Here is a 21,399-nt window from a genome sequence, read left to right on the forward strand (position 1 = left end):
TTTTTTGTATTTCTCTGTATTGTGTGACCAGAAAAGCATCATGTAGTCGGACTATCATCAATTAGTATATGTATAATTCTACCTGTGCATCAATGTGAATAGATTATTTCCTATGTCCAGTCTTCATTTTTGGATACTTAAGTTGGAAGAAATCAATCGCGCCAATAGTCTTAAAACTCAGTTTTCTCAGAAATCTACTATGTATCGATAAAGAAAATTCCCTTAAAACTTGATGTTAACCCACGTGTTAAGAGAATTTTACCTTTTTGGAATTTTCATAAAATTTTGATTTATTTTTTTTCCTTAGTTATCGGTTTGATGCCGATTCCCTAATTCCAGTTCCGGCTCAAAGGGAAGAAAGTTGTACACAAAAATTAAACATTTAAACATTTATCATTACTCTATTATTATCATTAATACTTATCATTAATCAATTGATTGTGTATCATACATATATACATACCATCATCAACAACTTCTATACCCTCTATTTGATCTTATCCTCAACTATTTTCACAATCAATTTTCCAAGGAAGGTTATAAGTGAAATCCGAATAAACAATCAAAATACTATCATTGTCCACCTATCTTCAAACGTTTTAAACTTGATATCAATTCTTTATATCTTCAACAAATTTGATCTTATTCTATATCTCAATTAGTAAGCTGGAATAATTGAAGATATAAGAGAAGTTTCAGACATAGTGTATTTTCAAGAGTATACTCATGTCTGAACAATATGTTTTAAATAATAATAATGATAATTATCAAAATCAAATGAATTATGGAGGAAATTTAACAATGTTAAATGGTGGAGGAGATTCAAATATTTTAGGAGGGCAAGGGCAAGATTCTTTAATCTTAGCTGGACCATCTTCAAATAATGGTTATGGACAAAATCAAGGACAAGGAAATAATCAATGGTTTCCACCTATACCTTCTCTTGCATCTCTTCCAGTAGATAAATCAAAAACAGATCCTAAACCTGCTTATTATAAATTACAATTTGGAGATGAAGTTACTGGATTTTCATATTATGTTAGAACATTGGCTGTTATGATTGGTAGAAATGTTGTGAGTTAACATTTCGTCGAATCATGTGTGGAAAGTAGGATAGTCCAGACTAGAAAACATTCCCACTCAGAATGAAGAAGAGTAGTAGGATGAGGACATGAGATGGAATAAAAAGATTGGGTGTCTTAACAAGTCCAGTCAATACGGGAAAGATAAGACATAGAAGAACGCGGACCGAAGCGATGGACATAAGGATAGACACGGATCATCAATGGCACCGGATGCTGTTATCCACGTAGGGGAAGAAGTGGAAAAGGGAGAAAGTCGTTATCATCGATGAATGTTAGCTGATATATTTTTAACTTCATAGGAGCGGCATAGCGCAGCATTACCACCACCTTCGATAACAGCGCCCTCTGTTCCTGTCAATCCACCATTAGATCCGAATCAACCTTCGCCTCCGATGCAGATAGAGGATATCGTATTACCCCAAATTATCGATTTTCCAACTCCACCATTACATCATCATACTTCATTTTCCGTTCCACCTCAATCTCCTCCACATCCATCCTCAGCTCCGCTAACAACAAATTTGCTCAACGATGAATTTGCTGCTCCTCTTCGAGCTCAGAGCGAAGGTATAATCGATCACTCTCTGCCGCCGGATTTTTCCTTCTTGCACGATGAAGATTACCCAGATATAGATATGGGTGAATTTGGAGTTCTAGAAGAACTAGCCGAGGCTGTCAAAGTCGAGCAAATCAAAGCTGCCAGTCTCGAAAGAAGTGCGGAACCTGAATCTAGACAATCACTATCGCAATCAGTACCACCAACGGATAACCAAGGACGATTGTTAGTTAAACTCGAGGAGGGATCAGTGTCTGATTCATTAGAATCTGTACCTGTCGGGGTCACGGAACTTGCTGTACCTCACATCAGCGATACCAGTGACAGACCTGTTCACAGTCAGGAAGATATGCAAGTCATGGATGTCGATCATAATCAAGTCATGAACGACTTTTCCGCCATGGATCTTGATCTAAGTCAAGTCAAATTGGAGAATTTGGATGATTTCGGTTCTCCACCACCACCACCACCTCCCCCAGCAAAGTCATCGGCACCGGTAGAACATGTTGATGTAGATTTAGGACCACTCAAATCAGTTTCGAGAAATCACGCCAAGATAGAATACAAACCGGATTTGGGTCATTTTTGCTTAGATATCTACGGCAGAAATGGAGCTTGGGTAGATGATAGGTATTTTGTCAAAGGATCTATCGTACCTCTTGCTCAAGGGTCAGTATTGTCAATTTTTGTCGTACGCAATTGGCATTGTACTGTGAAGAATGTCACTGACACTGCCAATAAAACACAGCTCACAAATTCAGATCGCTACCCGGATTTTCTCATTCGTTCTCCCTCCCTCTCCCATCTCATCTCCTACATACACTCATTACGCTCTTGATGGTGCACCTGACCTCACAGAGGACTTACCATACCCATACAACCTGCCCGCAAGCGAAGTCGGTTATCAGGAGTTTTACGGGGAACCTGGACCTGGACCATCCTCAGCTGCTTCAATGGCTGCAAGGGCGCCACCAGCTTTCAACGCCTTTGCAGCTGCAGACGGGTATGGCTTGGGGATCGAGGGTGTGGGCGAAGGAAGTTGGAATGGATGGGGTTCAGATGATGATGATGACGATGACAGTGAGGAAGAATTGGATGAGAGCGGTGAAGAATGGGAACCTAGTCCAACCACAACAGAGAAACCGAAAAAGGTCAAATCGAAAACAAAAGCTCCGAAAAGTGGTTTAGTGCCAGGCGAAGATGAGTCCGAATTATCTTCCGTGGCTAGTGAGCCGGATGACAAGAAAAAGAAACCCAAAAAACACTCTGTTTCGTCCACTACAAATGCCACAGCTATCATGAAGCCTAAACCGATTGCTCCTGCTCCTCCTCAGGCAATTCTGCCGAATCTTGCAAGTGCCGTTCAAGCGAACTTACCTCTGCCCACCACCATCGCTCCCTCTGATATGATACTACCGCCGGTCGACACTACAGTGTTGGACAGTAGGAAATCTTCCGTTGCTGAGAATTCCAAAGCAATCACAGATGTAGACGGGAAATCCACCTCGCCAAAGAAGGTCAAGAAGAAGAAAGACAAAGACAAGGAATTGACCAAAGATGCTGAAAAAGATAAAGACAAAGACGCGAAGAATACGGAGACAGCTGAGCAGGAGAAAGGTCAGGATAAGGATACAGGGGAGGCGAAGGACAACGAGGGTAAAGATAAGTCCATTGAGAACGGGGTCAAGGTGGACGAACCAAAGAAAAAGAAGAAGAAGAAGAAGCCTAAGCCAGATGAGCAGACACCCAAAACCGAAGATGGCAATGCAATCGCCGCCACCGTGGATGAAAAAGAGAAGGACAAAGATTGCACTTCAGTCCCACCGAAGAAACCAAAGAAGGCGAAAACTGGTGAAGGCGAGAAGTGTAGTAATGCTGCTGAGGATGTCAAGCCTGATGTGCCAGAGAAGAAGAAGAAGAAGAAGAAACCCAAAGTTGATGGGGAAGTCAAACTTGCAGATGGTAAAGCTGATACCCCAAAATCGGCCGATACGATCATTGCTCCTGCTCCGCCTCCGACTTTGGCAGCTGCTTTGCCTCCCGCTCCTCTTGTTCCTGCCTCGACCATTCCGGCTACTCAACCCATGCCTACACTCGCCGCCGCTTTGGGTTCAGCTCCTAGTACGACTTCTTCTGGTGTGCCACCACCTACAGGTCCTCCGCCACCTGCTATACGCCCTCCTGCTGTGCCTGGTCCTACGCTGCCTGGCCAACCTACCCAACCCATTCAATCTGGTCAACCGCTACAGCAAGGTCAAGTACAGCCAGGTCAGCCGATCCCGCCTCGTCCACCCATGCAAAGTGTCCGTCCACCGGGACAGCCGCAATTACCGAATGGGCACTACGTTCGTCCTCCGCAACCTGGACAGTCTGGACAGCCTCAATCTCATCCTATTTATCCACCTGGACATGCATCACACCCTCAACAGTACCCTGTGGGACCTAACGGCCAACCTCACCCTTCTCAAATGGTCCGACCTTTCCCGCCAGGGCATCCTATGCACCCTCAGAATCGATCGGCTTCGACTCCACCTGCAGCTCCACCATCACCTGTACCTCTACCTCCGTTCTACTGCACAGAGTTGAACGAAACTCCCGGTCATCCAGGTCATATTATAGTCAATGTACCTATTCCACCCTCAGGCGCTGGACCACGACCGCCACCTGGACCTTTACTCGGTTTAGACGGGAATCCATTTATCGGACCACCCCCTCTCAAGCCCACTCAAACTTTCGCCACTATAATTCATCGATCCTTACAATTCTTACCTCGTGGTAGGGGTACGTTAGGGGAAGTTTGCAATTGGGTAGCAGGGGAATGGGAATGGTTCAGATTGAATGTAGATTCAGGCTGGCAAAATTCGATCCGACATAACTTGTCATTGAATAAAGCATTCTTGAAAGTACCCAGGATACCTGAAGACGATCCCGAATCGAAAGGTTCAGTATGGATTATCGATCCAGAGGAAGGACCATTGTTCGAGGAAAAGCAAAAGAGGGACGCTCAGAAATCAGCAAGTAAAGATAAAAATGCTGAATCTCGCCGGGAGAAAGAACGTATACGAGCAGAAGAGCGTGCGAAAAAACAACGTGAAGCTGCTATTGAAGCCGCACGAAATCCACCTCAAATGATACAACGTAGTGCTATCCCTGTAGCACCTCGACCAATACCTCGACCTATTCCTATTGCTCAACCTGCTGCTCCGCCGGCACCTCCCGCACCAGTGTCAGCCAACGCCAAAGGAATCTTACAGCCCAAAGCTAAAATTGTTGTGGTTATGCAACCCATTACACCGGCCATGCGAGCGAAATCCGTCATATCGACAACAGACGCCAATGGCAATCCTCTTCCATTCGTGTGCGACGGCACGACCCTGGTACTTGATCAATCGACTTTCGGGCACCTCACATCGGACATCATGGACAAGTTGACGTTACTGGGAGCTGCTGGTGCAGTAGATGTGCTTTCAGCTTGGGTTATCAATAAGAATAAGCAGCAAGCTACAAAAGCTGCTCAGGCTAAAACTGGTACAGGAGCCCCCGGGGGTGTCAAGAATGGCACGACTGTCAATAATACTACCACGGTCAGACCTGGTGTCATTTCTTCGACTACTGCTACAACAACTTCGGCCGTACGACCGCCAGTACCTCCAACCGCTTCGACAGCTAATAAGCCTGTTGTCGCTACTTCAGCTGCGACTGCTAAACCACCTGTAGGTGCTAAACCAGCAGTGAATAGCGCAACTGGTAAACCTATACCTGGACCTGCTCCACCTGGAACCAGCTTGACCAAAGTAATCGGTATGATTGCCGCTGTCGCTAATGCTAAAGGGGATGTAAATACCGTTGGACCTAATGCTAGTGCCCTGTTGAGGTATATCAGAGTCGTAGGTGTAGATATAGATCTCAGAGTAGCCGAAAGGATTTGGGCGACTGGTGTTGTTCCTCCTTTACCTCCAAAGAAGGTTCCGCCTAAGCCCAACACAGCGGGAGCCGGTACTGCAAACGGTGCGGTCAAGCCTGGAACAAGCCCGTCAACCACCGTACCAGCACCAAGACCAGTCGTTGGCACTACGAGCGCATCTGGAGCCAACGCTGCCTCCTTGCCCAAATCGGCAGTACCAAACACTTCAATGCCTACACCAACTTCTGCGGCCACACCGAAACCCGTTACAACTGCAACCGCGGCATCTACGATCCCTAAGCTTTCCTCAGCACCATCAGCGACACCGGCACCGGCACCCACAAGCGTAGATTCTGGTACAACGCCGGCTGCTGCGGGCCTGAAGAGGAAATTGGAGGATGGTTCACCAAACCATTCAACTGTCGGATCAAGCACAAACCCTATCATCATCGGTGGTACTGCCGCAGGATCATCAGCTAGTGGAGGAAGTATGGAACAACAAGAGAATAAGAAACCTAGATTAGAAACTTCAGGTGCATAGGTTCACAAGAGGCGGCGGCACAAAGCATGCGGAAGGGGGATGTATTTGATTCATGTCTTTTCTCTCTAGCATAGTGTTGTTATCATCTTCGGATTTACGGTTCGTGTTATTGGTTGTATAACCCAGCATTTATTATATCATCTTGTTCTTTCATTGATACTCAATAGCATTTCAGAGACAAATGCATTAAGTTTTATCAGATTCATGACTACACCTCAGTTTTAACGCTGGAATCAAAAAGTAAAAGCATTGCTTTCACAATTGCATCATATGACCTGAAAGCAGCCAGTGTATACGCAAATTCAATTTCTGATAGGTTTATTGATACATCCAGGAATGTCATAATTGTTCACTTGAATAACAACCCTCAAATCTAAAATGATTTAAATGACAATACATTACTCATTTCAACTATTCTTTTCATCTGTACTGAATAATACATCTCCCCTTTCTAAAGATTTCGGATTAGCTGGAACTTGAGTATGAACATCATTTTCATTTTTGGATTTTTTGGAATCTTCAGTTTTAGCATAAACGTATAAAACTGATCCTGTAATTATCAAGAAAATTGATATTATACGACCTCTGAAAAGATTGACATGAATTATTGATTAATTCTACTCAGATATAACGATACTTTTAGTGAGAAGTTTTGAAACTCACCTTGACATGATATCACCAAATATGTAAACTGCTAATATCGTTTGTAATACACCTCTAGTAGCTGAAGAAATCACTAAACAATTCAAATAAAGTACTTATTAGATTTTATCTTTTAAGAAAATGATGAATCAATTTTGTGGTTAATAATAACTTACTATGTGTTACTGGTGATGTAACTTTAATAGATATGAAACTTGCTAAAGAAATTAAAAAACCGAAAAATCCCTTAATGAAAAAATGAATTAAAATAATTTCACAATTATAGAATAACCAAAAATTAAAATAATTATAAAATTAACTCACGGTAATTGCTGAACCCCAAAAGAATTGAGTTGCACCTCCATTAGATAATAATTTAATAGCATTTGGTAATTCACCGGAAAATATGAATATTGGTATTAAAACTAATGTTGATAAAATATTATTATAATATGATAATGAAATTGGTGAATTTGATACTGACGCCTTAAAGAATCAAATATAGTCATTGATATCAGAAAAAAATTCAATAAGACGTCATGTATGGAATTAATGGAATTCCAAAAAGGGAGAATAATGATAAACTCACCAATCCACGCTTTATTAAAACTGCATGACAAGCTGAAGAAACACTTGACATTGCACCAAACATGATTCCCAAAGATGAAGTATGATTACCTGCAACAGCAGCTGAAGCGGCTGATGAAGCGTGATTTGGATCAAATAAAATTCCAGAAAAGAAACCAAATGTTACAATTAAAGCTGCTGTTAAAGCTAAGGGAGAGGGATATTGCTATATATGAAAAGAATAGGTTTTTCTTTTAATCAGAATAAAAAGACTGTATTAAGATAATTACTCACTCGAAGTACTATTACAGTTACTATAATTGTGAATGGAAGAACTAAACCTCTTGCAACTTGATGAAAAGATGCATCGACATATTGTAAACATGCGTTATTGAATCTGTTTTTCAAAAGTATCAAGTTTAGCTAAGCTATATGAAGATAAGAAAAATGTGTGTAGAGACTTACATTAAACCTAAAACATTCACTAATACCAAAGGTATCAAATCCTTCGCTATTGGCTTTTCAAACCTATTTGAGATAGTCGGATTGTTAGTATTGAGGGAATCACATCCTGCAGATCCGACGGTATACAGATGACTTACTTGGGAGTCTTGTACGGCCCAAACATGTTTTCCAAGCTCAATAAAACGACAGCAACAGCAGATTGACAAAGCAAAAGAAACACAGGCATAGGTGTTGAGCTCAGTACGGCTGAAAATCAATACATAAGGTCAATATATCTTGGAGAAGAACGAACCAAAGCCCATTGATGAGATATCAGCTTACATTTATTTAAAAGTGTCATACTTATAGCTACGACCATGTAAAAAGCGACTGTGCCCAACTACCCAGCCCATGAGCCCAATAAGTATCGTGTCATCGCGGATGATTGAGAGACAGAATACTCACAACGGCTAAGCGGGAATGCTGTTCTGCTTTCGGCGACATGATAGCGTGAGATCCTGGTTCACTTCCTACTCGATAATCACCACCTCAACGTATATTCGAGGCCAAAAAGAAGTAATCGAGTAGAGAGGGAGAATGGATATCGGTTTGAGTCTATCTTATACATGGATATTTCACACAAGATAGTCTGACCTAACCGTAGTGTGCAGTGCGAATCCATTCGGTGCTGTTTCCGAAATAAGACACGGGAATGATTCAAATCGTCATGTTCACATCAACATCACAGCTTTACGCGATTTTTGGCTTTTTAAGGCACAGAGAATTCCGAAAACGATCAAACCGCACAAGACGTTTATTTTATAAAACCTATGAATGAAAACTTTCATACAAATTCAATTTTAAGCCTGAAAAACAATTCCACAGATATATATACACGATATCTCTCTCCAATATAAGTTTATTATGATAGTACAGTTTGGGTTTAAGCTCGGTACTTTTGGACGATCAGCGATCCGTGCGCAGGCACTCGGGAAATGAACCTCCCGCATATTAAACACACAATGAAAGGTACCATCAAAGCCCCTAACCTGCTTTGACTTCATCTTCAATGAAACTTAGATATATAATGACATTTAGGTGATGATTTCTTTCATCTACGGCCATAGAATCCAGAAAGCACCGGGTCCCGTCTGCTCCCCGCAGTTAAGTTGGATATCGCTCGGTTAGTACCAAGGTGGGGGACCACTTGGGAATCCCGGGTGCTGTAGTTTTTTGCACAAGGGGCTGACTGATCGACCTTTCGAAACGGTACAGAAGGGGACTAACCAAGTGTGCAAATGGGTTTCCTGGCGCTGTAATGACATGCTGAGGGGGATTCGTCAAAGTGGTCGATGATTGAATCCTATCTCGTTTGCAGTGACTCCTACACCATGAGCTAATACAATGGTCAAGCCGGCCTCGAGTATATTGAACATCACTACTGGCTATACGTCTGTGACCAGACCTCAGCTTAACCCCTTGACTTAATAACAGATAAATCCCCAGTCGTCCTGATAGTAACGGTTAACGACAGCATGGCAGATCTGTCGCGTCATCCCGGAGTCGACTCCTTCTGCATGAGCAAGCTTCAAAACCTCAACAGCGGTCTCAACGGTGCAATGATGAAAATATGCAATAGTGCTCTGCCCTTGCATGCATGCTAAAAGCCTAATGATAGCTGTTGACTAACAAACGAGCAGATCTGATCCCGTTATCTAATGTTTACGTTCTCATAAGCGGCATTCACCGCTACTCCTCCACCTCTCAGCGTATAAAAAGTTAAAATCAATATATGGCAAGTTAGTAATTCAAGGTTATCGATGTTCTCATCAATCTATTCATCATCAACACTGAAATCAACGACAATTTTTAAAGACTCAAGACGGAAAGTCGAAGAACAACATTTAAAAAAATGACAACTCATCATATTAGACAATTTCCAATAATACTTATAACAGGTACACCAGGTACAGGTAAAACTTTACATTCAACATTATTATCACAAGAATTAATTGAAAGTAATACACCTTTAAAACATTTAAATATAGGTGATATAGTTAAAGAACAAAGTTTTCATGAAGGTTGGGATGAAGAATGGAAATCTTGGATAATTGATGAAGAAAGATTATTAGATTATTTAGAAAATATTGTTAATCCTGAACAAGGTCCAAGTCAGACTGGTATGTCCAAATTTCATTATTAACTATATTTGTATGATTTACACTTGGTCTCAATTGTGAAGTTCTTGAAGAATTCAGTACGATAATTCAGAATTGATTTTTTTTTCTTTACATATTTAAATAGGTTTTATACTAGATCATCATGATCCTTCTTTATTCCCTGAAAGATGGGTAGATTTAGCAGTTGTTTTAACATGTGATAATTCAGTATTACATGAACGTTTAACATCAAGGTATGTATAGAGTCAATATTTATTAATTGGTATATATCTATGTCTATTTGTTCATTTGAAAGCTGAGATTATCACACATTATTCAAATAGAAATTACCCTACAAATAAAATAACGGAAAATGTTACTGCTGAAATAATGCAAACTTGTTTATCTGAAACAAGAGAATCATATGATGAAGAAATAATAGTTGAATTACAATCACAAGGAAATGAAGATGGTGAAGCAGAAGAAAATGTAAGTAGGATAGTCGAATGGGTTGAACAATGGAGAAAAGATAGAATTGAAGGTAAACATGGAGAATAAGATTATTCGATATCATTTCAAATGAAGTCGCAAACAAATGGTATTGCGATTTCATACAAGTATTGAGGAGACGAGATAGTGAGAAGATGCTGACAGCCTCGCTCTCATTGGTTCAATTGTAATTACCGACTTGTCATACATTGAAATGTCCCATATGTAAAATATCATGCATTTGAAAAATCGTAATCATCCAACATGTCAACAAGGCGACGCATCTCTCCTGACACCAGCTCGTCTACATTCATTATATATCCATTCTAACACATATACTCATCCTCATTTATCCATCATGTGCTACGCCAATCTCGAGGACTCGTATACGGGAGAAAGATTTATCCGTAGTTGCTGGTAAGATGCATTGATTAGTTACTCAACTATAAATATAAGTTGGACACATCCAAACTCACAGTCTGAAGACATCGTTGAAGACAAAATAACTTCCACCTTCTGGCATCAACTATGAAATGGCGTAAAGTCAGTAATCTACCTTCTTCACAAGATTCGATCATGTAGAGTCCTCAAAATCCATTCTCCATCATCCGATGGATTAACTTTCCGCAAGAGGTTGTTCTCCGTTATTTGGATCCCACACATCTCCTCCCGAAGTTCACAATTGATGGTGTATTGCATAATTTCTTCTTGCGTTTTCCCCATTTTCATTTCCATTCTTCCATGTTGCATTTCTAGAAACATCAAATCTTCCAAATGTCTATAATTCCCGGACCATGATGACACATTCATAGGAAAACAAGTAATGAGAACTCACGTGGAAGACTTGAGTGAATTGTAATGGGTTGGTACCATCATCAACTAATAATTGACCAGTGACCAAAACGATAAGTGAAGCGGTAGAAGGGGAAGAAGGTTGAGCATCAATTGTAACGATTTTATGTGATACTTTTTCGAATGGGAGGTTCTTAAGACAAAGAGTGGAATAAAATAAGCATGTAATTCTGGAGAAGCAAACTCCAACTGATAGATATTCATAGACTCACTACGAGTTTCTCGGTAATAGCTGTTGATCCTTGGATTTGAGTGTTTTCCCAAGTGAGCATAGAGGTGTCTCGCTACAGGGTGATAGCAATATTTTAGCTCATATCAGAGACTCAATTCATGCTCTGACGAAAGGACGTACGTAAAGCGAACCAAGACCATTTCGATTGGTATCGAATTGTTGGTAATAAAATTCTAAATAATATTCATCGATCAGCACTCCACTAGCCATGAGTAATTCTCAACATACGAGTGAATTGTTGAGCAATGGCAGTTGGATCAGACATCTTGTTTTGTATTGTTGTAATGGCGAGTTGAACAATAGTAGAAATGCGAATAGCTATCAATATATGTTGATAATTTCAGCTTTGTGCTCAAATCATCAACAATAATTAGGTTAATGCTTTCCTCATCTTTTGCCATGCTCCTTCAACGCGTTATCCTCGAATAGCAGCAATTGAATGCCACTCTGTCGGTGATTACGGGAATAAAGATTTATATGCGTATGCTTGGAGCCCCAGTTATGGGAAAAATGGTCGATCACCGGGAGATGTGAAACGCGTCCAAAATAAGGGTGAATGGTGAGTGAGTGTCTTGATTTCTTAAATGCACAGCAACAGCTATTAATACACATATTTGTTTACCTTATTGACAAGCTTCAGTCCAATTTTCAATTTCATCTTTACAAACAAATAAAACATCCTTTCATCCTATCATCCCTTCCATACTCTTCATCGCGTTCCATCATCTCGACACCATTTTTATCAGTGATTAATCAACAAAACCAACTCTATTTCTCTCCTTAATCTTCTTCAATAGCAACACAAGCAAGATGGTATCTACTTTCGCTTTAATCTCTGTTCTTTCCGCTCTCACAGCAACTGTATCAGCAGTACCATGTGTCCAATTTGACTCATCTTGGAACCTGTATGCTTTCGGTGGTAGTGAAGATGTAAAGCTTGGTGCTAATACTACATGGGCTCAGCCGCAAGCATCAGCGCTCAGTACATCGGGTAGACCGTGAGTATTTCTCAATATCCTCGGATTTCGCGCAAAACATGTTTGCTTATCATGACTTCATAGACCTTGGACAGGTACCAACTCTCAATGTATCCTTTCTCAAACAAACAATGCTCTATACGTTGTTGGTGGCGACAGTAGTGATTTGAGCGTGAGTTCAATCTCGTATCAAGGATCCTATTGGCCTGTAATAGACCTGTCTGATCGCGATATTTTTAGAAAATCTACGTGTACAACTTCGCTTCCGATTCTTGGTCCACCCAAACTACTTCCGGTGCACCATCTGACTTGGGTAACTCCCGATCATCCTCAGTTCTCGATCACGATACCAACGTAATTTACACCCTCACCACCTCTTCTGGATTATATCAACTTGATATGTCGAGTGTGACCAATTCTGCTCAGTCAAGCGCTTTAGCATGGGAAGCAGTTGAGAATCCTTCTTTTTCTGTTGATGGATATAGCGTAACCGCAACTCAAGCTGCCAACCATATCTTCTATTTCGGTGTACCTAATACTGCAGCTGGATCAGCCAATTTATTCGTAGTCCATTACGCATATTTCCAACCTACCGCTCAAGCTTTTAACGGTTCATCTCAATTCCCCGATACAGCAGGTCAAGCGATCTCCATCCCAACAGAATCGGATAGTGTTCCTTATTCTATGGTTTTCGTACCTAACGATTTCTCAAACACTTATATCGCTACCCATTGGACCGATCTTGGTGATTATTCCGTTACAAGTGACGCACCATTTGCGGTTGATTTGATCAACTCTACTCAGACTATCGCTGCACCCACTTCTCAAGATAAAACCGCCTCATATGCTGCATCACCATATGATTTAGTCCAAATTGACACTTCCGGAGCCATCTACTACTACGCCAACCCTGTCAATGGAGACTACACTGTATCTTCAGGTGGATCTTGGGAAAAACTCAGTTATTCACTTACTGGAGGTTCTACCGGATCTTCCAACTCGACAACCTCAGCCGCTGCATCCGGATCTGCATCAGCCAGTGCATCAGCTGCATCAGGAAGTGCAAGTGCAAGTGCAAGTCGAACGGCCAGTGGATCAAAAAGTGCTTCTGCAAGTGGATCGGCCGCTTCTGCTTCTTCATCAAGCAAGTCAGGTGCTGGCAAGAGCGTAGCTAGAGGTGATTTGATGGGTTTGACAATTGGAATTGTAGCTCTTGGAGCTAGTATGTTCCTATAGGAGGTGTACTTGTCGCTTGAGGGCGGAAAGGCACATGAGATCGTACGAACGGCATGGGAGAGGCTCACGGACATTGATTGGAGGCTTTAAAATATACATATGTCCATATTATCCAATTATTCACTTGCATTCATTCGATAAATTCTGTTCTCCGAGTTTGATATGATCTTGTTCCTCTCGTAAAGCTGGTATACGTTCTGAAAATGATCAAGCACTCCTTTCAAATGTCCAAAGTGAAGTTGCGACTTGTCAAGCACTCTATAAAGGCGGTGTAGCAACACCGAATTCCTTGGACCAAGCCAGACGATAGTAAACGTAATTGCAAGGCAAAGAACCACAATTCACTTAATGAAGGTTCAAATGACATTGATTTGTAATTTCACATTGAATTCCATCCACAACTGATATATATTATCAGACTTACATTATAGGTGGACCTTGGACAGCTTTCTCCCCTTTTTTATCACATAAGAAACACATAAGTGAACAGGCGAAAATTCATATCAAGAATATCGACAAGCGGTTCATAATGATGGAGACCGTCAGATTCCATAAAATTGACAGTCTGACTTTCTCAATCATCTCAAATCATGACTTTGGCTCGGAAATTACTGTTTAGACCACTGATCAAGAGATAACCAAACATGAATGAACTACCATACTTTTATGGTCCGTTCGATACCGTCAAAGACCAATATCTCTGGACTGTTGACTCTGGCCTTTCCGCTTTGAAGAATCGCACCTTAGTAGATCCGACTCAAGAATTGGAAGTATATCTGGCACTGTTGGAGCTGAGTGAGCTTGTAAGAAACGATAAAGAGATAAAATGACATTTTTTCGAAAGAGGAATCGTGTTGATCGAAGCTGACGAGGAATTGATAAACCAGACCGAGCGAGTTGTGTGAGAAATTGAAGAAGGTATACATACCTCTAGTATATCTTCACCAACACCGGAGGGAGGATGCTGTTAGACGAGCGTTCTTGGGTATGTCAAACACAGGATGAAGGTATATTCACCTCTAGTAAAGAGGATTGGCGGAGTTCAAAAAAGATGGCAAGGTGATGAAGGACTCCAGTATCTTAAGAAGAACTCAGGCATGATTCTCGACATAGTTTAAGTGATAGAGGTAATTGTACTTTGGTTATACAGCTTCTGGCTATCGGCATGCATAGAGAGGATGATCCTTATCACCGGAACCAAATGATCCGACTTGAGCGCGTTAAAGATAAGGAATGGGAAAAATAATAATAATGTTAGACGAGTAACTTAGTAGTAGTGCGTAAACGCTGTGTGCCTTATTAATTGTAGCTTCTGATTAGTCGTAACAAAGGTAAAACGAAGAGTCAGCTGCACTTATTTCATGCTTCCTGATAATTTGGTTGTCTCTCAACGATATACTCTCGCTTTCCTGTCCCCCTTATTCTGCAAGCAAAGTCGTCACCAGCGGTGTCTACCTGATATCTCTGGCAACGGCACCACTACAATCATAATATCTTGCAGAGAAAAAACAATAAAGTATTCGAAACCGGCTTATAAGATCTTCGCTTCAAGGAGGAAAGAACAGCATATACAATGCATCTCTTACCTAGAGAGCAGGTGAGTCAGCATAATCTCTCAATACTCTCTCAATAGTCTAAGTACTGATGGCTTGAGTTATATATAGGATAAACTGATTTTATCAAATTTAGGATTTTTAGCTCAAAGAAGACTCGCAAGAGGTCTTGCATTAAATCGAGCAGAAACAATAGCATTGATATCATCACAATTACATGAATTTATACGAGATGGAAATCATTCTGTCGCAGAGCTTATGGATCTGGGTAAAAAGGTGTTAGGTAGAAGACATGTTATGGTTGGTGTAGGAGAAAGTATACATGATATTCAAGTTGAAGGTACTTTTCATGATGGTAGTTTTCTAGTCACTGTACATGATCCAATTTGTTCAGATGATGGGAATTGTAAGTTATCTTCTTTTTCATCTCAACTTTGACTGAATTGATTGTTGGGTTGTTTGTTTGTTTGTCATAGTGTTTAATGCATTATATGGGTCATTTCTTCCTACCCCATCAGACGACCTTTTCCCCCTTCCTGAACAATCAAAATATCTAGCAGGTTCAGTCATATGTTTGAAATCTAAATTAACTTTAAATGTGGATAAGAAGAAAATAATGTTAGAAGTTAAAAATATTGGTGATAGACCTATTCAAGTTGGATCTCATTATATTTTCCTTGAAACAAATCCAGCTTTAGTATTTGATAGAGTATTATCATTTGGATATAGATTAAATATACCTGCTGGAACAGCCGTAAGATTCGAACCTGGGGAAAAGAAGACAGTGAATATGGTAGAATTTGGTGGACATAAAAGATTGTTAGGTGGAAGTGCTATAAGTTCTGGTGTTTTAGATATCACTAATGATGAAGAACGAAAAGCTAGATTGGAGGAATTGGTAAAAGAGGGTAATTTCGGAAACAAGCGACAACAGGAAGTCAAAGAGGGAAAGATCATTGAAATGGATAGAGAAGTGGTGAGTGTAAACAATGGGATTCACATGTTTGCCTTTGACCTCACATTGCTCGGTACGTTCGTTCGTCAGAGCTGACCTCGTATGAAAAATGATGCAGTATGCTTCCATGTTTGGTCCGACTACAGGTGACAAAGTACAGTTGGCGGATACAGATCTTTGGGTGGAAGTCGAGAAAGATTATACTATATATGGCGAGGAATGTAAATTTGGCGGAGGTTAGTTCGGTCGATTCTTCATATTTTTCAACTGCTACATTACCAAAAATGGAATACAGCTCAAGATGAACGGATTGCTATAGGTAAAGTCCTTCGTGACGGGCAAGGTCAAGCTTCCAACAGATCAGACGAAGAAGTCCTAGATTTGTTGATTACGAATGCTCTGATTATCGATTGGACGGGTATCTACAAAGTCAGTCGGGATCCCTCAGGTGACATCTCGGTCAGGTACCTAGATATGCATTAAGCTGATCATGACTTACAAACAGGCGGATATAGGTGTGAAGAATGGTAACATCGTTGGAATTGGAAAAGCTGGAAACCCCGATACTATGGACAATGTTACCCCTGGAATGATCTTCGGTTCAAGTACAGAAGCGATTGCCGGCGAAAAATTGATCGTCACTGCTGGAGCGTTGGATGCTCATGTGCATTACATTTGCACTCAGCTCTGGTCAGAGGTGAGTATCTTCTCGTATTCGCTTAATGGCTATGGCGGAAAGCTAAATCGTGTTTGCGAAAGGCTCTAGCATCGGGTATAACAACATTGATTGGGGGCGGAACTGGTCCTGCAGATGGAACTAAAGCGACAACTTGCACATCCAGTAAATTTTACATGGAAACTATGATGCACGCTACCGATACTATCCCGCTCAATTTCGGCTTCACCGGTAAAGGAAACGATGCTGGAACCAAAGGTTTGAAAGACATAGTTGAAGCTGGTGCTTGTGGGCTGAAGTTACATGAAGATTGGGGATCAACACCAGAATGTATCGATCGGGCTTTGATTGTGGGAGACGATTACGATGTACAAGTGAGTGAAAACCTGCCTGCTACGTTCAATCAAAGACAAACCTTTACAAAGAGGGAAACATACACTGATGGGCGTGATTCAGGTCAACATTCATACAGATACGCTGAATGAGAGTGGCTACGTGGAGAGCACTTTGGCAGCTATCAAAGGAAGGACTATACACACGTAAGCTTCGCTTTGCTTGAGTTAGTATACCACCAGTATCGTTAGCTTATATACATATGGGTCTTATCAAGGTATCACACAGAAGGAGCTGGAGGTGGACACGCCCCAGACATCATCGTCGTAGTGGAACAAGAGAACGTTTTGCCAAGTTCTACGAATCCTACTAGACCATATGCGATGAATACTTTGGACGAACATCTTGATGTGAGTAACCTGATCTCGCTTACTTGGACCAGTATGCTGATGTCAATTTGCACTAGATGTTAATGGTGTGTCACCATCTCGACAAGTCAATACCTGAAGACATCGCTTTCGCCGATTCTAGAATCAGAGCTGAGACAGTAGCAGCAGAAGATGTCTTACAGGATAACGGAGCTATATCTATGATCTCCAGTGATTCACAAGCTATGGGTCGAATCGGAGAAGTCATAGCTAGGACATGGAGAACAGCAGCCAAAATGAAAGAGGTCCGTGGAGCATTAGAAGGAGATGCAGAATTAAGAGATAATGAAAGGGTTAAGAGATATATTGCGAAGTATACCATCAACCCGTAAGTTCTTGATCTGTTGGGTATGAATCAGATTGTATAACGAAGTGGCTACCAAACCTCGCCAAAATATCCTTTTCGATCACACATTAATCTCGCCCCCGACTCTTCTGGCAACTCCCCTCTTCCGACAAAGTTAAACAATTTTCGCCTTTTTACTTCTCACCCTGCCATCAAGCTGACAATCTTAACACGTTTGCAGCGCTATCACACACGGAATGTCCCATCTTATAGGATCAGTAGAAGTGGGCAAACTGGCCGATTTAGTGATATGGAAACCTGAAACCTTTGGTGCGAAACCTGAAACGGTCATAAAAGGAGGAGTAATCGCTTGGGCACAGATGGGAGATGCTAATGCTTCTATACCGACTGTTCAACCTGTCTACGGAAGACCAATGTGGGGTTGTCAACCTGATGTGGCACCTAGATGTTCTATTGTATGGGTCAGTCAAGCTAGTGTAGATAATGGTAAGTCCCACAATACCTATACTTAAGGTGTCCATTCTAATGAGAATTACAGGTACGGTCGAAAAGTATGGTATCAAGAAAAGAGCGGAACCTGTGAAGAATTGTAGAAAGATTGGAAAGAAAGATATGAAATTGAATAATTATAAACCCAAAATGAGCGGTAAGTAGAACTTTGGATTGAACAACCCATGGCGTATTGGCTGATATTGATTTTGCGTACTCGTACTAGTTGATCCGGAAACATACGAAGTCATGGCAGATGGCGTATTGTGCGATGCACCTCCAGCAACGCATTTAGCATTGACAAGGAAACACTTCGTGTACTAAGCGTTAGGTATCATCCATATGACTCGACTTTAAGAGGAGCGCAGACGGGCTTGAATGAGAATCAGTTGTATATAATATCGCGATGCATAGCTGTACAAAAGTATTGAACACGTCCCTGGGCAATCATTGTTGTGCCTAGGAGCAAGATTTTACGCTGAACGCAAGAATGTATTTTCAGTGTGTTCGCTTGCACTTCGCTTTTTCTAGAAGGTATCTCATCATCTGGGAGGATAAGTGGTGAAAGATTTGCCGCATAAGTGCAATACCTGATTTCAACTATTTTATTTCTTCATATGTGTATGTATCTCATATATATGTCCAAAATAATTGTGATTGTAAGTCACAGACGAGTCGCTGTTTACAGGTGAAGGTGGATCGGAGGTAATCGGAAGCGTTCGGAAGGAAATATATGAGATGGTAATGTGGAGTCCCGGTGGGATGATTAACCGGAGTGAAACGGGGCATCCGAACGATTTGATCGTCATCATATTCAACCCCACAACATCCTATAAATACAAGCTTCATTAGCTTTAAATTCTTTTCATCATTATTCTTAGACATATATAAGACTAGTCAAAATGCCTCAACCACCTTTAGACTTGAACAAATACCTCTCTAAATCTTTACCTCATTTGAGGGAACAATATCCACCCGGAACAGGTGGTACAGGTGCAAGAGCTGAATTCGAAGGGGATTTGAAGGGTGTTCAAGTGATTGAGAATTTCGATGATGAGGTAACTAAGTGTGAGTCGTCCTATTTTGATGTTCAAGACCGCCTTCTCAGACTCGCATACACGTCATCCTATCGTCATCCCTTCCTACCTTGTATATTGGATGTGTAATCCCAACCTGGACCTATACTAATATTAAATTGCGGCTTAATCAGATTTTAAAACCCTTCCATCCGAGCCGATCACACCTCATCCGCACTACAAATACCCCAAATTTGTTGCTGCTTTGAACACAATTCCTAATCCACTTAAGACACCAAGTGATCTACAAAAAGGTGAGTCCGCGATTGGAATTTCTCTCAATTCTCGATCAGAAGTTGACATGATTGACCTTTGGCCTACTTTAGCGCTCTCGTCTATCCCACTTTTAGCGACTTCATCAGTTTTGACTGCACTCGACTCTGATCCTGAAGACTTCAAATTCGTTACTGATGCTCAAGCACTTGATAGAGCAGGTTACGAGTCTGATGGAGGAGTTGACGGATCTGGTGAATCAAAACCCCTAAAACCTGATTATAAAACCAAACCTTGGACTTTCAAATACAGCAAATCGCCCCTGGGTAGGTTCAATTTCCACATTCGCTTCATGTTTTGCTTCTGGCCGAGAGAATCTGATGAAATGTTGGCCTTGTCACAGGATCCGGTGAATTCCTTTTGACAAAGGGAGGATCCGATGATGTTAAATTAGTGGTTAGAACTATCAATTCTTCTGCATTCACTTCAGCAGATTGGAAAGAATACATTGTTACTGTGAGTTCGGATCCTAAGGATTCAACTCATAATATCATTGAATGAAGCTTACCGGCTTGTTTTAGGGACCCTACAAATATAATATCAGATCAAAGGCATCTTGGTATTGGTCAAGATCCTATAAAGCTGCTAAGCGACTTAATTGTCAATATTACATTCTAACAGATTGGCAAAGATGGACTTTCGGTTATTTCAATGAAGATCGAACTCATGGTTGGACTTCACCTATCTTGGAGTATAATGCAGAAAATCCAGGTGTTTTACAAGCTTTGTTATTCTGGACTAGGTATGTCAATTCCCGCTGTTGATATTAGGGTTCCCCGTTGCCAAGGGTAAGATTATTCATAGATAGCTGATATCGTAGTTGTTTTTAAAGATCCGCCATTGGTGCCGAAAACGGCTTCAAACCTATTCAAAAGGACGTATCGTCTTTACCTGAACTTTTCCCTGCCAATCCAGCAAGAAGAATTAGTGCAACAGGTAACACTCATAATCCAAGGGATCAAACAAAACCTAGATTAGCCAACGAGAGTGATGTAAGTACTATTTTGACCTGTTCATTCTATGTTATTCGACTTCTAGCTAAATACTATGATGTGATTTATAATTTAGATTGAAGAAAGTGATGCTGAAGATGCGTCATAAGTAGGACATGAGCTTTGTAGGCTTACACAGACTGAAAGGGCAGTGTAAGGCAGGATGAAAGAAGGATGATACGCATGTATATCTGATATGTGTGATATGATGTTTCTCGATGTAGCATCCTTTTACGACCGATGAAGGGCAACCTCGGCCGTTACACTGAGGTTCTGTATATGATGGTGCACTGGGGTTCTGTACTTGGGATGCAGTGAGATGGAATCAAAGAATGATACTTTCTGGGGTGAGAACGTGATGTACAACAAGGGTATTCACGTCCCTAATCCTCACGCTACGCATGATGGTATAATATGATATGGCATAATAAGTACTTTACAACAGAATTATTCGTATGATGTGTGATATATTATGATATGGTATATTGTCTCTATATAAAGGTCCTCAGGTTACCAGTTTATGAATTGTTAAGAGAATATAATAGTATCCTAGTTCAATTTCTGTTCCACATCTCATTCAAAATCACATTCTAAAATCATATTCTAATATAGCACGTTCCCCCTTCTTGGAAT

At 41.0% G+C, this 21,399-nt stretch overlaps 7 protein-coding genes and 1 non-coding gene across 8 annotated transcripts; 6 read left to right on the plus strand and 2 right to left on the minus strand.

Annotated features, from left to right (window-relative positions):
* Window positions 1–726: 726 nt before the first annotated feature.
* Window positions 727–6,086, plus strand: I206_102773 (uncharacterized protein; the record flags this gene model as incomplete). The annotated part of the gene is made up of 3 exons (XM_019154879.1): window positions 727–1,074; window positions 1,385–2,310; window positions 2,390–6,086. 3 exons carry the CDS (start codon window positions 727–729, stop codon window positions 6,084–6,086), a joined length of 4,971 nt encoding a protein of 1,656 aa, XP_019012282.1.
* Window positions 6,087–6,493: 407 nt separating this feature from the next.
* On the minus strand, window positions 6,494–8,243 carry I206_102774 (uncharacterized protein; the record flags this gene model as incomplete). The annotated part of the gene is made up of 10 exons (XM_019154880.1): window positions 6,494–6,671; window positions 6,750–6,822; window positions 6,905–6,974; window positions 7,053–7,214; window positions 7,318–7,521; window positions 7,590–7,692; window positions 7,761–7,823; window positions 7,898–8,006; window positions 8,082–8,139; window positions 8,205–8,243. The coding sequence occupies 10 exons, from the start codon at window positions 8,241–8,243 to the stop codon at window positions 6,494–6,496; spliced, it is 1,059 nt and encodes a 352-aa protein (XP_019012283.1).
* A 612-nt stretch (window positions 8,244–8,855) lies between these two features.
* On the plus strand, window positions 8,856–8,970 carry I206_102775. The gene has a single exon (XR_002021926.2). It is a non-coding gene; the product is annotated as a 5S ribosomal RNA (ribosomal RNA).
* Window positions 8,971–9,651: 681 nt separating this feature from the next.
* I206_102776 (uncharacterized protein) lies at window positions 9,652–10,456 on the plus strand (the record flags this gene model as incomplete). The annotated part of the gene is made up of 3 exons (XM_019154881.1): window positions 9,652–9,919; window positions 10,044–10,152; window positions 10,243–10,456. 3 exons carry the CDS (start codon window positions 9,652–9,654, stop codon window positions 10,454–10,456), a joined length of 591 nt encoding a protein of 196 aa, XP_019012284.1.
* Window positions 10,457–10,859: 403 nt separating this feature from the next.
* On the minus strand, window positions 10,860–11,736 carry I206_102777 (uncharacterized protein; the record flags this gene model as incomplete). The annotated part of the gene is made up of 5 exons (XM_019154882.2): window positions 10,860–10,913; window positions 11,223–11,372; window positions 11,452–11,523; window positions 11,592–11,644; window positions 11,700–11,736. 5 exons carry the CDS (start codon window positions 11,734–11,736, stop codon window positions 10,860–10,862), a joined length of 366 nt encoding a protein of 121 aa, XP_019012285.2.
* A 545-nt stretch (window positions 11,737–12,281) lies between these two features.
* On the plus strand, window positions 12,282–13,684 carry I206_102778 (uncharacterized protein; the record flags this gene model as incomplete). Its single annotated transcript, XM_019154883.1, has 3 exons — window positions 12,282–12,469; window positions 12,533–12,620; window positions 12,689–13,684. 3 exons carry the CDS (start codon window positions 12,282–12,284, stop codon window positions 13,682–13,684), a joined length of 1,272 nt encoding a protein of 423 aa, XP_019012286.1.
* Window positions 13,685–15,257: 1,573 nt separating this feature from the next.
* On the plus strand, window positions 15,258–18,749 carry I206_102779 (urease; the record flags this gene model as incomplete). The annotated part of the gene is made up of 13 exons (XM_019154884.1): window positions 15,258–15,281; window positions 15,349–15,643; window positions 15,714–16,213; window positions 16,311–16,428; window positions 16,512–16,621; window positions 16,698–16,889; window positions 16,952–17,242; window positions 17,325–17,407; window positions 17,479–17,611; window positions 17,668–17,957; window positions 18,157–18,422; window positions 18,475–18,582; window positions 18,652–18,749. 13 exons carry the CDS (start codon window positions 15,258–15,260, stop codon window positions 18,747–18,749), a joined length of 2,508 nt encoding a protein of 835 aa, XP_019012287.1.
* Window positions 18,750–19,327: 578 nt separating this feature from the next.
* I206_102780 (uncharacterized protein) lies at window positions 19,328–20,875 on the plus strand (the record flags this gene model as incomplete). Its single annotated transcript, XM_019154885.1, has 7 exons — window positions 19,328–19,493; window positions 19,636–19,755; window positions 19,828–20,040; window positions 20,118–20,230; window positions 20,296–20,516; window positions 20,607–20,766; window positions 20,843–20,875. The coding sequence occupies 7 exons, from the start codon at window positions 19,328–19,330 to the stop codon at window positions 20,873–20,875; spliced, it is 1,026 nt and encodes a 341-aa protein (XP_019012288.1).
* Between the last annotated feature and the right edge of the window lie 524 nt (window positions 20,876–21,399).

Source organism: Kwoniella pini, chromosome 3 (assembly GCF_000512605.2).
Source record: "Kwoniella pini CBS 10737 chromosome 3, complete sequence".
Taxonomy (NCBI): Eukaryota; Fungi; Basidiomycota; class Tremellomycetes; order Tremellales; family Cryptococcaceae; genus Kwoniella; species Kwoniella pini.